At 44.8% G+C, this 17,725-nt stretch overlaps 1 protein-coding gene across 3 annotated transcripts in view; it reads left to right on the forward strand.

The window, feature by feature from the left end:
* ANK2 (ankyrin 2) overlaps nucleotides 1-17,725 on the forward strand; it is a 380,102-nt gene that overhangs the window by 94,072 nt on the left and 268,305 nt on the right. Inside the window, exon 2 of one of the 3 annotated variants that reach the window (XM_066383818.1) lies at nucleotides 1,948-2,008. The exons of the other annotated variants lie outside the window; for them this stretch is intronic. Coding sequence (XP_066239915.1) covers nucleotides 1,988-2,008 — 21 coding nt within the window. The 5' untranslated portion in view covers nucleotides 1,948-1,987. The remainder of the gene's footprint in view (nucleotides 1-1,947; nucleotides 2,009-17,725) is intronic. 3 annotated transcript variants of the gene reach the window in all.

Here is a 17,725-nt window from a genome sequence, read left to right on the forward strand (position 1 = left end):
TCAAAGAGTAAGAAAATCAACACAGAAACATTCCTCACATTTGCTTAATGACGCCACAGGCCCAGGCACATCTCATGGAAACTTGACAGCATGTAGTGAGACTTGATCGAAGGTAACAAGACTTTGGCAAGATAAAGTTTTGTAATCCCCGGATATCAAGTAGAAAGTAAACAACCCACATCTTCTGAAGGAGGCAGAAAGATACGACAAAAATGCAGACGGAGATAAGTCTTGGCTCAGGAACTCACCAAGCAGGACGCGGCACTTACCAACCTTCTGATGATTTGTTACTGCATGAAAAGGATCGTGTTATCGGAGAGACGCCAGAGGCTTCGGAGAGCCTGTGAACTGTGCACAGAGAGGGAGCTCACAGTGGGGCTGCAGGAAGGGAGGGCGTCCAACCGTGGGTGTCAGAGAGACGCAGGACCAGAAAGGCGGTCCTGCCGACAGCCGCAGTGAGAGCATTGACGGCAGCAAGCTTGGCACGCCTGTGCAGGGCTGCACACGGGAATGGGGCTTTCCCGGGGGTGGAAGAGGAGGACTGAGGGAGAGCCCAGTGACGTGGCCAATGGCTGTTGGCATCTCACACTTTGTCAAGTCTGTTTACACACTGAACACACTCCTAGGAAGCCTGAGTTGGACTCGAACAAGTTGGATCCGACAAACGGATACTAAGCTTCGACTGCAAAAGTCAGCATGTGTATAAGTATATTCTGGAAAACAGGGGCCATGAAGAAGGACGGATGCCACCAGACAGAGGGACGCACGGAAATCAGCAAAGATGAGGACGAAAGATGCGCAGAACTGTAGAGAGAACAGGGGGGCATGTGTCTGTAACACATACTTCCACGATTATTTACAGAAACTTGGCAATAATCTGAATAGCATTAAAAAGACGATGGCCGACTCAATCGTGAAACAACAGCTAAGGGCACAGATCTGCAGACGGTAAAATGCTGTGAAATAATTATATATATAACACGAGTAAAACACAGATACAATGTTTTGTATTTATAGTGTGATATTTCCTAAGTTTAAAGGAGTATGTATCCATCTTCACGCAAGGTTTCTATTGACCTGTTTCAATGAGCACATTTTCATACTTATAGATTTAAAGGAGAAAGAACATGGATAAAAAAGGAGTGTTGAGTTCAGATAATGGAACAGGGTGGCTATTGTTCCTCTTAATTTTTTTTTACTGTTTTTGTCGGGTTTTGACAATAAAAGTTTTAACCCCTTTATGCCTCGCGTTCCATTATTGGAACAGTGGTGACTTTATATCCTACTTCTCAAGGTCATGACTGAGGTCTGATGTTTCACTTGTGTTTGGCCCCTGAGGGTACATGTAGTCTGTCATATGCTGCACAGAGTCACAGATGCAAAACCTGGCATGCTGGGAGCTGGTAAAAAAGGTGATGTGAATTATCAGAAAATTTTTGAAGAACTGAATTTCAAAAATTTCAACCTCCGGCATAAATGGGTTACGATAGGTTATCGATTATGTGAACTTTCACTGAGGGCATTACTGAAGCATCAGCTCGAGTGTATCGGCTGGATGTTGGGAGGCATGAACTTTTGAACCAATAAAAACAGTGCTCAGTTATGAACAATGAACTTCCTCTTGTTGACAGTGACCTTGACCATCTTAATTCTGCTAATGTTACTTCAGGTTCCTATGGTTAGATGAACATTTTCATTTCTTACATCTGTACTTTCTTATAATACTGTTTTTCTATCTTTCCACCTACTCTATTTTCCCTGCTCTTCTAAGCTGTTAAAATATTTAAATATTTTTTGTTCTACTCTTTGGAATTTATAATAGTGACAATTTTCTTTTAAATAATTTATCAGTGCCTACTAAAAGCCTATTTTTAGCAGAAATGTGAAAACGGCTGCTAATGATAAGCTGAAATGATTTGAAACTTAAATATCTTTTTCTTCTTTTAGGTAAGTAACTGAATGAGGACATGAAGAGCTGATATTTCAGATGACAACCATGTTGCAAAAGGTACTTTTGGCATTTTAATATCACTGTGAAAAGAATTCTATAAAAAGACACAGAGGTTGTAATGTAACCAAGTACTATTTTGGTAAGAACAGTGTGTGTGTGTAAGCAGATAAGAAATATAATCTTTGATGGGACTTTTCTTTCTGAAGTCTAGGAAATTATTGTTGGTATTATTTGGGAATGGAGAAGTAAATTGATCATCTTGTCAACATGTTTCTTGAGGAGAAGAGGGGGATGGGGGAGATTAGGGGCAGCAGTCACAGGGACACATTGGTGATTGGACACAGTCATCTGTTTTCTCTCAGGGTTTAAAAAAAATAAAATTGATTCCTATAAGCTTATCAATAAGGCAGCTTGATTCTGGATAATCAAATAGATTGTATCAGTGTGGAGAATTCTCCTGGTTCTATTTTTCTACCAGAACTTTTATATAAGGTGAGGGAAGGAAGAAGGGTATGTTCTTCCTAAGAAAATAACAAAACATAAAGGCTCTTAGACCGAGATCTTGACCACGCATGTAGTCTATGGAAACCTGGTTGTTTTAAAAGCCATGAATCTTGTCTAGAAGAATCTTCTTTTTCTAGAAGAAGTCTTTAAAATACTGTAGAAACCATCATGTTTGGTGATGAGGAAACAATTGCATCACAAATGGTTAAGATAAGCCGTGTGACACCGTTAACCTTGGTGGCCACACAGAGACCCGTGATGTTTGAGACCCAGCAAATCATGTGCTGTATTTAACCCGACGAGCAGTCCACCTCAGTGAACAGAGGACATATGAGAATATCAAAAAAGGATAAATCCACTCAACCTGTGCATAAAATCATGATTTTTAAATTTTTAATTGCATTTATTGGGGTGGCAACTGGTTAACATGATAAAATTACAATTTTTTTTTAAAAGTTCCTAATTCTGCTTAAAAATTTCCTCAAGAACCCTGTAGACCTCAGGGCAGATGCCACTGAATAGGTTCAATCGGAAGAGAAGTTTGAAAAAAACGTTGGTGCAATCGTTTGACACCAAAAAGTTTCTGTTCTTCTAAAGGATGGTCATTTAATCAGCATACATTTTCTTCACTTGGTGGATTGTCTTTTGAGAGTTCAGTGAGAAATTGTTAGCATTGGTTAATTTTATTAATACTGATCATGGGACACACTGGTTGACGTGGGCTGTGTTCAGGATGGTGGAAACCACCATGTCCTGTTGTGTTAATACGACATGAAGCCGTCCGCGGTTGGAGAGAGGAGCGTCAGAAGCTCGCAGGAAAGCTCTGTGGCCGATGTGGGTATGGATCCGCTGTTACCCGGGTGGCAACGGAGACACAGAATAAAGGAGACTGCTTCCGTCGGGGTGACAGTATGACCAGGCAGGGAGGGCCAGGTCCAGTGCTTGGAAAAGAAGGAGAGGAGGAGGTGGCAGGGGGAGCGGGTAGAGGAAGAATTAGGAGGTGGGGAGATGCCGTCAGCAAGAAAAGGTGGTTCTTTGAAAATCTAGTCTGTGCATAAAAGTGGAGAGAACCCAGCTGCCGGAGAGGGCTGCTGGGACGAGAGAGTCCTGAACATGTTTAGAGGCTGATGGGAACCATGCCAGGGGCGGGAGGGGCCATCAGGAGGCGGGTGGCCCATGGCTGGCAGAGGACCCTGTCAGCGTCACCAAGGCAGTGACAGAAGGTGAACAGATGTAGAGCGGCTTATGGACGTGGTGGGCACGGAGGGAACAGCACTGACTTCTCTTTCCTCCAGCCGAGCGTGTGGCTAGGCAGTCAAGAGGGCTGCGAGTCCAGGGGACAGTTGTGGGGCACGTTGGAGGGACGGGGACAGAATTACCTCTAGGACAGTGTCATAGAGCAAGCTGGTATCCATGACTGGGAATGGGTGTTGTCCTTAGCCGCCCTGTGTTTGGCCGGGGGTCTTAAGCTTCCAATTTGCTGACAACCCTCAGCTAGCCGCGTGGTCACAACGCGTGGTCAAGACGAGCCTCCGCTGGTGGAAGGTGTTCACACTTTGTGATTAGTTATCGTCTTCCCTGAAAATGGACAAGAGCCATCTTGGAGGACACTCATATAAACGTTGTCTTTCTCCTTAGTTTGCATGAACACCTTTTCTGTGTGTCCATCAGGGTGCTGTGTGAATGTACGTTACTTCCCAAGGTCAGAGAGCAGACGTTCTGCTCTGACGGGAAGGGCAAGAAGGATACTGTTTCCCCAGGTCCTCAGTTCTGGGGTGTGTCTCCTAACGATAGTGTGTTAATGGCGAAGTTTAAGAAGACTGCTTGACCTTCAAAGAGACATTACTCTTTTAATCCCAAACTTCTGTCCTGTTTGCTGTGACCCATAGAGCGTGTGTCCCAACTCAGGCATTGGTAGCTTGCCACATTCTTCCTGTCCTGCTGAGCGTCATCTGGACAGGTGGGTTCAACCAATGGTAATGACCAGGCCCAGAAGATGAAGGATTTTTGTCTGTTGACTTTGAATTATCATAATGTTACTATGCCCATTTAACTAGAAACTCTTCGTTTCTATTTCCGATTGCGATTTTTAGGAGTTGTTTACATGAGGGCAGAGAGTTCTTCATAAGACTACAGAGAGCTTCTGCTCAGGAACTTTCAAATGTTTTCTTAGCTGCAAAAGCGCTTTGGAAAAATAAAATATGTTGTAAACAAGGATGAAAAGAGACGCCTCGGACTCTAGGGGCACAGGGTGAGGTGTGCTGGTACCACCTGCTGCTCTGACCTCTGCCCTCCTCACCCCACACCCAGGTGGGTACAGCAGTTTAGTTCGCTAGTTAGGATGTCCAAGTTTGAGTCGGGGGCCTTCTCGTTGTTCTCAGAGGATGGGCAAGTGACCACAGCAGGAGGACTGAACTTCTTGATTGTGGTTGGCAAGATGTGGCTCTTCCTTCAGGGGTGACTTTGCTGAGGGCTGGCAGTATCTGTGGATGTGGGTCTGAGTGTTCTCAATGTAGACACAGGGACCACTCACAAGAAGGCTGAAATGGAGGTTGCAGAATTTGCAGAGACTTGTAAAATCAAGCCGTCAGGGGCCAGTGTTGAGCATCTAGGTGCCACACAATACGAACAGTTTATTTAAGTTATTTTTAGTAGTCGTAGCAGCCCGGTGAGGTTAGCATTACGACTTGCTTTTACTTCTGATGAAACCGAGGTTCAGAGAGGTTAGGTAGCCTGTCCGGCTCACATAGCAAATTCCCAACAAATGCACGGAGCCCAAGTTTAGGTCATTTTATGGCCACAGTGGCCCAGTGATGGCAGGCCCAATGGTCAGCTGGCAAAGTTCAAAACTTGTGAGCTGCAAGAAAAGGGGGGGGGGGTCCTCCAGGCCAGAATTGCGACCGAGAAGTTGCTGCCTTCAGGGCTCGTTGAGAAAGACGAGGCCTGAGGGTCCCTTGTGGGCCTGTTGCTTTTTAGTGGCCTCCACACAAGCCCTCTCTAAACCCTGTTGTGACCAGAGGACTGTCTGCAGGACTCAGGCGACAGAAGGCTTATGCCACCAAGAGCTTCTCATTGGAGGTTGGGGGTGGGGAGCTCTGGTGGGCTGAAGACTCCCTGTGGGGCCCATTGTTTGGGGAAACCTTTGTCCTTTTCATCCAGGGATTTATTTCCTGGGGACAGAGAAGGAGATCAGTTCTGCATTCTGTCCTGATATCTTCTGGCCAGGTGGATACCCCTGAATATACCGTGAGAGCTCCATCTTCTGGTTTACGAAATGTGTTCTGGTTCTAGAGAAGAAGTATGGAGTAAGTCAGAGTTAAGATGTAGGCTGAGATAAAATTTACAGTCTTGAGTTTTATTAAAAGCTTTTTCAAGGCTTGTCCAAATCTGTGGGGCTACCAGGAGAAAACTGCAAGGGCTAAACTAACTTTTCAGATGTTAGGAAATAGAATACCTGCATTGGTGTGGTTGTTGATGATATGTATCCTTTTGTTTGCCTGTGATGTCAAAAATTTTCACACTTCTGCGATGCCATTTTCTTATGTTTTTATAAATCAAATGTAATGGTTGAGACATTTCCTACAATGATGGAATTTTGACCATTAAAATGTATTCTGACCAATAATTATAACCTGATTTGCTTAAATTTAGATAACTCAAAATTCTCAAGCTCTGTGTTTTTCTGAAGAACATATATAATTGGGAGTAATGATAGACAATCATGGAATTAGGCTTGTTCATCTTATTCCATTTAAATATTACAAATCATCAAGTCAAAATTGGAGCTTCCCAGTCTCTGTCCCGGCTACACTATAACACTGTAACTCCATTTTCCGTGCAGCTCTTGGGACTGTAGAAAATAATCTTCTTTTGTGTCATTTTATTTCCCGTTTTGTTATGTTTGTTTTGAATTAAAGCTGTTTGCAATCGGCATAAAACCTCCTTTCTCCCCTCACTATAAAAGAGGAGAAAAAAAAAACAAGCCCTGACCAGGTAACTCATTTGGTTAGAGCATCCTTATGACCTCCCAAGGTTGCTGGTTCGATCCCCGGTAGGGCACATACAGGAATCAACCAATGAATGCATGAATAGATGGAACAACAAATCGATGTGTCTCTGTCTCCCTCTGTCTCTTTCTCTTGCTTTCTCTCTAAAAAACAAACAAAAAAAAATCCATCAATAAAAAATGTTTTAAAAAGGAGAAAAATGAAAAGTCAATATACAAAGTATATTAATGTTTCTGCAAGAAAAGAATAGAGTTTGGGGGAAGGGTGGGCTCCAGGGCGGGTTTTCCTGCAACGTCAGCAGAGACCCCGTGGAAGGGATCCCAGTTGGCTAAAGCAAAGGAAGCTCAATGAACTGATAACTCACTTTTCCCAAAGAAAACATGCTTCCTCCCTCTTCCCCCAACTCCTCCGTGTGAAGGACTGTCATCAACCACGTTCTTTAGTGTTTCAAGTTTTGCAAACAAATAAACGATCGATTGAGCCTGGGCTTCTCAAGCTTAGGAGAATGACACCCCCATCCCATGTCCATGTCCAAGTCCACATCCTGGGAAGTGGAGTGAGTGAAGATTGCAGGAGGTCCCCTGGTTCAGGGGCTGAGGCTGGAGGTACTGCCTTCTCAGCGACGAGAGTGTGCTGGCCCTCGGCCTGTGCCTTCGTCAGCTGGGCTGCTCAGTGGTACAGAGAGAACACAACTGAATCCTTCAAACACTGCAGGAGCTGCAGGTCAAGCGGGAAGAGCCCTCAGCAAAATGCACCTTCAGCACCGCAGGGACGAGCCTTCCGCTATAACCAGGGTAGGCAGGTCTCCAGCATCACTGTGGGAAGCCTGCAGGGAACTCATGTGGGTGTCACTGCACATCTCAACCCCATGTCCGCAAAGGGTGTCTTGGCTGCCACCACAAGGAGGGTGAAACTTTGTAGAAGGGTTAAAAGAAAACTTGAACAACCCGGCTTAGTATATTTTGTTTTCTTTTTTGTTTGTTTTTTGGTGAAAACCCAATGCACTGGGAACCCTCCAGCAAAATGGGTTGAACTGAGCAGAACTGCAAATGTGCACATTCCCACTCAGAGCAACCAGGCAAACGCAGAGACTCCAGAGGGAATGATTATCTTCTGTCTCTTTACCTTAGAAAGAGGGTCATATTTGGGAAACAATGAACTGCTAAGAGATTTTGAAGCCATGTTTTAAAAAAGGTTGAAAGAAAGGCCCACGTTTAGCATTTTTCAAAATTGTCTTTAATAACCTGTTGGTACTCCCAAAATAATTGATCACAATTAATGGAAACCTGAGCCGTATGGTTTATAATTTAAAGACTTGTTTATAATTTGTCATTTGCCTTTTAAGAAAAAAAAAAAATCCAGTTCAGTATTTTTGTTGTGGTTGTTTTTTGTGCTAGCTATTGCTGTAGTTTCATCACAATGACATCAATTATTGCCACCGGTTTTCTAAGTATGTATCCGTATGAGACAAACACTACGTACATATAGGAAAGCAAGCTACACAAGAGCGCACATGAGCTTATCGCCAGAGAATTTCCGGAAAATGTCAGCAGATATGAAATGTTCTGTACACATCAGCATTAACACATAGCCTGTATGCTATATTTGTTTGTAGGCATGTACATGAGTTGATGATGACATGGTGTTTAAGAATTATTGTCCTGGCTGGATAGCTCAGTTGGTTCCAAAGCACAGAGGTTGCTGGTTTGGTCCCCAGTCAGGGCTCATGCAGGAACAAGATATTCCTGTCTGTCTCCTGCTCTCTCCCTTCTTCTCTCTACTATCAATTAAATAAATATATTAAAAAAGAACAAAGAATTATATCAATTTTAAGTAATTTGACCGGGTGTTTTAAATTCAAAATGAAATTATTTTTAAGTTTTCTATCAAAAAAAAAAATCATACAACAGAGTAGAGAGAATTGATATATTTGAAATGTAAATCTCTGATTTTCACATTTTGTAAAAATTCTCATTTACAGTTGGGGCATTTCAAAATATCCAGTGGCTTAAAATAGACAAAAGAGAATATCCGCTCTCTGGAAATAGTTTTTCTGGCACTCTTGATGTACAATGGGGCATTAGTTTCAGGTCTGCCGCACAGGGTTAGACACTCATGCACCTTACACAGTGACCCCCCGGCAGGTCGGGCACACTCCTGGCACCATCGACGATTATTGCAATACTGTCGACTGCATTCTCCATGCTGTACTGTTGCCCTCTGAGATCAGGATTCTCATTATCATGCGGCACTCAAGTGCGCATTCAAATAACGTGGTTGTGCTCTCGCACGCTGGGGATGGTGGCAGAGACTGCTCAGACTGGTGCCGTGGGGTCGAAGAGGGCGTGAGCAGCTCCTGTTGAACAATGATGTCATAAAAGAACACCTGGGAGTATCAGAAAGAAGGTCTTGCCTGACTGTTGGTGGCACAGTGGATAAAGCATTGACCTGGAAATGCTGAGGTTGCCAGTTCAAAACCCTGGGCTTGCGCCTGACCAGGCAGTGGCACAGTGGATAGAGCGTCGGACTGGGATGCGGACCCAGGTTCGAGATCTCAAAGTCGTGAGCTTGAGCGTGAGCTCATCTGGTGTGAGCATAAAAAGCTTGCCAGCTTGGACCCAAAGTCGCTGACTTGAGCAGAGGGTTACTCGGTCTGCTGAAGGCCCACGGTCGAGGCACATATGAGAAAGCAATCAATGAACAACTAAAGTGTCACAATGAAAAACTGATGATTGATGCTTCTCATTTTCTCTCTGTTCCTGTCTGTCTGTCCCTGTCAATCCCTCTCTCTGACTCTCGCTCTGTCTCTGTAAAAAAAAAAAAAAGAGAGAGAGAGATAGAGAGAAAGAAGGTCTTGAAGTTTGATGCTGACTTTATAATGCAGTCAGCAGTTGGGACAGTTCAGTCCACGTTGCATTTTAGTGACGTTTGGTCACAGCCTGCAAAACAGCTACAATTACAAACGACTGTCTGATATCCATTGTCCTGGCCACCGGCCTGGGAAAGCCCAGTTGTCACCACTTTTTCTGATATTTTAGAAGGTAACTTGTTTTTAATGCTCCCTAAAAAAAACCAAACAAACAAAAACCCAGAAAAAAAGTTATTACATAATGCTAACATTGTCTTGCAAACTCCAAAGAAAGTAACACTTGGATTTACTGTTAGAGAGGCACGGATCTCAATGTGACAAGCTATGGAGTTGGTTCCATTCAGCAACAGAGTCCAGTGGACACGTTATGCTCTTCTGTCCTGTTGTATTTTGTCATTTAATAGCACTGGAAGTGAAGCCAACCCCACTTAACACAGAGGACTAACTAGATGCCAGAGACATTAAATTCACTTATGTGCCAACATTTTAATTCAGAGCTTTCAGGAGTGAGGTTGGGGAGTTCTGGTCAGTGTCTCTAAGGTGCTGCTTCTTTGCCTTTTCAAATAAAATGGTTAAACAGCTGCAACCATTGGGATGCAACACCCCACGTTGTGAAATTCCTTTGGGGAGGAAGCTGATTGTTAAGCTAAATCGTGTTTATGCTATTTTCAAGGAGCATCCAGCTGATAGAATCCCACACATCTGCAAGCTCAGCTAACAGGTGGAGTTGGGGGGGGAGGAGAACAGGAACTAGATATTTTTGAAAAAGATTAAATAAATAAATAAATAAATAAATAAAAGTTTGCTTTTGCAAATGAGAATTAGATATCAAGCAGAAAAGTCCAGGACCACTCCAAAATTAGAACGTTCATTTTCAACACCCCAGAGGCAACGTGCTGAAATCTGAACAAAATGGGAACTGAACGTGAACAGCACGCGATCCCCTGAGCAACGCTGTGAAAGGCTGGGTCAGCCTGGCTGTCCTGGAGCTTGGATGCCGATGCTGGAGCAGCTCAGAGGGAGGGAGATTTTGGAAAGCAGCACAGACGAAACGCCCAAATTCTTGGACTTTGATTCAAACTGGGAGGAAATGATCTCTGAAATCCACAACAGATTTAAAAATAATGATTCTTCCAGTGGTGAAACACTCCGGATACCTCCGTTTCAATGATCCAGAAGGCATTTCTCTAAGTGTAAGAAACCGAAAGGACGCTGTGTGAAAGGGACTCTGAAATGTATACTGACATTTCAAAAGGGAAGGCTTTTGAGATTTCTTGAAACATCTCCAGAAAATGTGAAGCATCTGTCCGTGGATGGCACATCCTTATAGTGGGCACCCTCCCTGACCCCCATGAGGAACCAGGTCTGGGGGCTGACTCACTAATGGAGAATAGTCAAGGTATTTAACAACACGGAAATTGTTACATAAATTTGCTACATCCCTGAGATAAAATATTATGCAGCCATTAAAAGTTTTTTGGTTTTTTATAAAAGAAATTTTAATGACATGAACAATGCTCTATTCCTAAATTTAAAAGTTCAGGATAACAATGTAGCCAGTAGGCTCTCAACTACATTATCCATGTGCATGGAGATAGGCTTCCATGTCGGTAGTGGTTGTGTCTAGAGACTCATCTTTCCTCCTTTATTTTCTTTAATTACAAAATTTTCTTACAATGAAACCTTTATTATCTTCTGTAATCAGAAACGACATTTTTAAAAGCTTGCTGATTCGAAACGCTGCTGCAGATTTCAATGGTGAGAGTAATCACTCACTTGTAAAGTTTATAAGCATTTTCTCATTTTCTAACATGCTTTTTGGTTCATTTCGATTAAAAAAAAAGAAATGGCTGTGTACTCTTTTAGAAATTCCAGGAAAAAAAAATAACTTGCCCAAACATAGAGTTTTCTGTGACAACATCTTTATTAAGTTTAAAAATAATGATTGTAACTGCATTTTAACATACTTAAGAATAACAGAGGAAAGAATAATACATTAGACTTCAGACTAAAATGGTTGCTGCATTTTTAAACTAACTTTTGTAGTAATTATAGTTGACAGGAAAGGCCTTTCATTATCCCGAGCTGATACAATTAGGAAATGTTTTTAAGTAGGAAAATAATATATTTATAGTTCTCCTGTCTTGAGAACTTGAGAAAAAAAACACAAACGGCCCTGTGGATGTTTCCGTTGGCAACCATGAAAAGACACACTTTTCCCAAAACATCTCGAAACCCTGAGGTCCCTGCTCTGAGCACTGGTCCCTGGCTTGAGCGAGGGAATCATCCACATGATCCCAAAGTTCGCTGGCTTGAGCCCAAGGTCGCTGGTGTGAAAAGCCCAAGGTCTCTGACTCGAGCAAGGGGACGCTGGCTTGGCACCGGTCAAGGCACGTCTGAGAAGCAGTCAACGCACAACTTAAGTAAGAGCAGCTAGGAGTTCACATTTCATCCGCTTACCTCTGCCCTCTGTAGTTATTATATTCATTTCTCCGTGGTTTGTTAAACCCACAGTGACAGGCAAGGAAAATGCTGTAACCTAACGGGCAATAACTTGGGTACTGAGGCACAGCCCTGGACAAAATAAGCAAAGATGTTTGCGCTCACTGAGTTTTCATTCGTGTAGAGAAGAGAGAGACAGAGAGAGACAGAGAGAACAGATGGCTGACAGTTGTGTTGTCAGACCGCATTCAGGCTGCGCAGAAACCTGTGCTGATAAAGGGGCAGGGGTGTGGGGCGAGGATGCTGTTCTGACCAGAGGGCGTGTCTGAGTGAGAGCTGAGGGTCAGAGGACAGCAGTGTGGCTGTCGGAGCCAACACCACTCACGCGGAGGGGGCACGGGGTTCTGTTTTCGCTCGTACCAGGAACTCCATGGCCACAAGCCAGGGAGACAATGTGCAGACTGTGAGTGTGAGTGTACCTGGGTGTGATGTGCAGGTGCACGCCCCTGTGCACGGAGGGGACGGTGGCAGAGCTGCAACACGGGTGCCCCATCAGGCCCTTGGCTGTGGTCCCGGTGACACGGGAGTTAGGATGTCACAGACGGGCTGCTCGCTGAGAAGTGGCACGGCACAACCTGCGTCCTAAGTGTTTTTCTTTACTCGGGGTTTGTGGCCTGTGGAAGTGGAAATGTGGGGTCAGTGCCTTCCCCAGAGTCCTCGACTTGGTCAAGTTCACTTGCACTTAAGCAGCTGTCCTTTTGACCAGGGCTGAGCAGGCTTGGAGGACTGGGCGCGGCCGCTACGACGAAAGTCAGGGTCTCCCCCCACGCCCCCATCACTCCATTTCTCGCTGTATCCCCTTCTCTCTCCGGACGATGACACCATCTCTGTCCAGGCCCCTGTCCCCTTGTGAAGAGCTCCCACCGCCCGGCTGGCCGGCCGCGGGGACCCTGGGCCGCTCAGACCACCCCCCAGCCCTGTCCCGCTGGAAGGGGCGTCCCAGCTGACTCAGGGTCTTCTACATCTCGTCTTCTCGTCTAGTCTTTGTTTTCCTCAACATGTCATATTATTCCAAGAGGCGTTTAGTTATGGAGGAAGGCAAGTGGAAAACAAAAAGGAAGGAAACAAACAAAATAAATAAATAAATAAATAAATAAATAAAGATTGTTCCCATGGAAACAGGGATGTTGCTTTTTGTCTTGGTCGATAGACAGCGCCCTCTGGTGGAGCTTATGCAGACGGCGGAGCTCGAAGAGCTCAGGGTGAGAAGAGAGGGACTGGGATGGAGATCAATGGGCGTCACCAGCGCGGTGGGTACCCTTCGCCAGCAGCACGTCTCCCCGATGTGAGCCCCACAGGGGTCCTGCTCTGTCCACTGCTGTCTCCCTCAAATCCAGGACAGTGCCCGCCTGCCACATGGTGGAAACTCAGGAAATACAGCGCTCACAAAAATTCAGGGATATTTTATTGCTTCCTATTCATTTTGAAATATCCCTGAATTTTTGTGAGCGGTGTATTTATTCAACAAACACATTGTTTAAATCGTCTTACTTTTTAAAATTAAAAAATATGATTTATATTTTTCTTTTTATTTGTTGGAGAATTTTCAATACGTCATATCGGAAAGCCGTTTTATTTGTTATTGATGGTTTTGTGTCCTAGCTCCTAATATTTTGGTAGAAATGAAACATTTTATAAAATTAAAATGAGGCTTGTGGAGATATTTTCAGGCTGGTTATTTATTTATTTATTTTTATAAACAGCAAGCTAGTGGGCATATTAACCGTGTCAAATACAGAAGAGACTGATTTAAACAAAAACAACAACAAGGAATAGTCCATTCTTTAAAATTTAAATTTTATTTTAAAATTGGATATATATTAAAATGACTCAAAATTCAAGAAGCACATAAAGGATGTGCTGTGGAAACTCTTCTTCTCTCTCCCTGATGTTCCGTCCACCCACGTCCTTCCAGAGACTTCTCACACGTCTGCAGATGTGCCGTTCTAAAAACTGTGCCTATTATTATTATTATTATTTTATTTAGTGAGAGGCGGGGAGGCAGAGAGAAAGACTCCTGCATGTGCCTGACCAGGATCCACCCGGCATGCCCACCAGGGGACGATGCTCTGCCCATCTGGGGTGTTGCTCTGTTGCAACCGGAGCCATTCTAGTGCCTGAGGCAGAGTCCATGGAGCCATCCTCAGCCTCCGGGGCCAACTCGCTCCAATCAAGCCATGGCTGCAGGAGGAGAGTAGAAGAGAAAGAGAGAGAGAGAAAAGCGAGAGTGGGAGGGGTGGAGAAGCAGATGGTGCTTCTTCTGTGTACCCTGACCAGGAATTGAACCTGGGACGTCCACACGCTGGGCAGATGCTCTACCACTGAGCTAACTGGCCTGGGCCAAACAGTGCTTATTATTATAAGGGACATTGGATGTAGACCTAGACATGTCACAACTTTTATAACACACTTTTAATAGCAAACAACACCAGCAATGTTTTCCTACAGAAAAGAATTCCATTGGTACTCCCTGGATGATGTTTAAATGGTACTTCTTGGCTTTAAGTTCTTAAGTTAGTTTTTATAATAAGTTTATATTTGCATGCAAGTTATTTGCACAGATTCTAGTAATGCTGGTATGAGCAGCTCTCTGGGTGGCCAGTGTTCCCTGAGCCATCTCGTTTCTTTAGTAACTTGCTGGAATCATATTTAGCATTAAGAGAAACATAATTACAGGCATTTCACCTCATAAATGTCATTTGCCTGTAACCAGGCCAGTTTTTGCCTAATTTCTTTATTTTGGTATTAAGAAAATGATAGGGAGGCAGATACATACTCATTTGACAAATCATTCCTTTTTGAAAAAATTTTAAAATTGATTTTAGAGAGAGGGAGAGAAAGAGTGAAAGAGAGACAGGAACATCGATCTGTGCCTGTCTGTGCCCTGACCAGGAATCGAACCGGTGACCTCTGTGCTTTAGGATGCCACTCCAACCAAGAGAAGTCATACTTAAATGCTCCTGTGAACCTAAAACTAAGCTAAAGAAATCACCTAATAATTATGTAGGAGCATTTGTGGGACCAGTTCTACCTAGGGACACATAAATAAAAGGAAAACAGTGACAATGAAACATTTGGCTCTATCTGGACAAACACAGGGACTGTCTAATTACTTCTTAAAATTACTGACACAGATTGCTTTGTGTTTGCTCATAACAAGAAGCAACATTGTTAGCATGTTTAGAGGCTCCCAAACACCGGCAGCATTCGGAAAGTCAGAACCCACAAGTGCGCTGTGCTGGGTCCACTCGGGGATGTGTGCCCAGGGGAATAGCTGCTGGAAGACTTCACTGAGCACAACAGCCTCTGGTTGTGACTCCAATGCCAGCTCAGGATTCTCACTGGAAATAAAGGAACCAATGGAAGGGAATCTGTCGAGTATCTCTGAACCTCTTTCCCTGGTTCGTTTCTCGCATGGAGAGAAACATTTTTAGCTCAGAAAGTTGCAAGCACAGGGATCTGTCCCCGGCCATCAGCTCTCTTGGTGGCTGAGTCACATTTTGCAGCACAGACTTGGATGTCTGGCCCCCACTGAGAGCTTCCGAGGCGTGGAGAGAAGACATGGCGTGTGCCGTGCGCCTCATGAGGGGCGCGTGTGCTCAGGGCCGGTCCTTCCCCTGGTCAGTTCCCACACTGACCATGTTCACCTGTATCAACTCAAACTTCATATTTATTTACATGTCTCTTATGTTTTCTTCCTTTCATAAAATAAAACTAAGAGTTCTCCATTATGACTTCTTGCATGCTCTCACTCCTGGGAGAGGGGAGTCTTTTAAACTAACAGCAATCTAAAGGCTTAGCAGTGGACAAGCTATATGCCCGACAAATCAGTGGTTAAACCTAGTCACCAGTAGTGCGGCTGAATCCTTCTGTGATGGGTGTTGACAGTGGCTTAGAAGCCCTATCTGGGGACAGGTGTGGACGGGTGGATGGTGGTGGGGCTTCAGCAGGCGGGTGAGTACTCTAGTCTGAGATCTCGGGTACTGATCTCAAATGGGAAACTCGAAAAGAGTATTGTCTGTGAGAACTCGCTCATGGTAGATGGAAATCTCCCCCCTCCCCCGCCCACTGTCCAGTATGCACAACCTCCGTTAACAATTTACTCTGACAACGGAGCCCCTGCTGGACAGAACTGGAGATGTCCTCCTTTCCGCGCTCTGGGGTGAAGAGCTTGCGGCTGGAAGTATCTGATGTGCACCCTGGTCCTGGACTCCCCATCTTAGGCCATCTCCTCCTCACAGTACGGCAGCAGCCATGCAAGGAGACTCTCAGCTACAATCCTTCTAGTTTTATTGTGTGTCAAAGGGGTGTGTGTGTGTTTGTGTGTACACAGGATGATGATCTCGGGGTTGATGAATTGTTACAAAACCTAATAGCAAAGCAGAGTCTATAATGTTTCTACCTTCTCTGTCTCACTTTGCGGTAAGCACTTGGGGGGGTGGATTCAAATTGGCGGAAGGAGGAGATGACCACAAGAGACTAATTTCATTGACTTCCTGGCATCCATGGGTAACAACTTCTAATTAGGGAGGCAGAATTGGTATTCAATAACGAGCTTCATGGCTTCAAATGTGATTTGTATGTCAGATGTGATTTAGATGGCTGTGCCCACTTCTAGGGCAGGGACAGGGCTGGAGTGGGCCTGGATTGGAGCGGCCCGAGCTGTGTTTTCCAGGTTTTTCAGTGGATGGAACTAATATTTATATTTAGCAAGGATCCCTAAGATCACACGTTGCATGAGCCACCCACACGGAAATCTTCTTATTGCCACCTCCTTCTGATTGACACGACACATTGTATCAGCTGCCTGTCTGTCTGTTACACACGCACTGTGCAGGCACTTTCGTTTCCAGGGGATAAACTGAGTAAGTGATTTTTGTCATTGTCGGACCTGCCGAACATCGCAGTTTCCTTAACTGGGTAAGCGAATCAGCTATTGTTTGGAGTTTTTCAAAAATGTACACATTTTAAAACTTCTTGGCTATAAGGACAGTGGAAAATTATTATCAATGATGACCACACGTAATGTCCCGGCACATAAAAGGTTTCCGGCTCAGAGTCCAGGGCCTGCCCCCCGCCCCACCCTCCACCTCAAGTGCTGCGAACGTCGGAGCAGGGGCATGCGGAGCAGGGGCTGAGGGGGGTTCTCATAAGCTGAAGACTGTGTGTGATTGACTCAGGCACAGACAGCTAATGGACCTTTCGAGGGAGCTTCAAGGGCCTTGGGGAGAAGCAAAGACCAGCAGGGTGACATTCTCAGAGGACCCTGTGCAGCTGTTCCCCATTTCTAACTCAGAGCCAGGAGGCTTCAATCATTTTTGTTCCAGGAACGGCCCAGACCAACTACATCTGGAATTTGTAACAGCAAAAAAAAAAAAAAAAAAAAAAAAATCTACCTTTTTTTTTTTAAAAGTGACCACGACACAGTGCCAAGTTCTACACCAAAGGCAGTTGTGGCGTTGCCTCCTCACCACACCCCGAGGGCGGGGAGGGTTATTCCATCGCACAGATGGGCAGACGGAAGCCCGAAGAGGTCAATGACCCCAGAGTTATCCAGAAGGTTGTGGTGCTCAGCCTCAGACGCGGCTTCCCTGTGAGCTGCACGTGAGAGGTGGCTGTGTTCCGTGGACCGATTCCTACCTGCTGGAGACTGCATCTTCTCTCACCATCTCCACTCGCCCCACATGTCCCAGACCCTTTCCCCGTGTGCACACGGACAGGAAAGGGCGCAGGAGCAGCCAAGCCGTGTTTTCCCTCCAGTGACTCCCTCCCACCATCAGGCTCCACGTGTGTATGAGTCCAAACTATCATCACGTAACGCTGGACAGACAGCCATTGGGGGTCAGCATCCCAGCCTAACAGCTTTAACCCCCATTACTCCCGACGTGGAGC

The sequence above is a fragment of the Saccopteryx leptura genome, chromosome 1 (assembly GCF_036850995.1).
Source record: "Saccopteryx leptura isolate mSacLep1 chromosome 1, mSacLep1_pri_phased_curated, whole genome shotgun sequence".
In the NCBI taxonomy this organism is placed as follows: domain Eukaryota; kingdom Metazoa; phylum Chordata; class Mammalia; order Chiroptera; family Emballonuridae; genus Saccopteryx; species Saccopteryx leptura.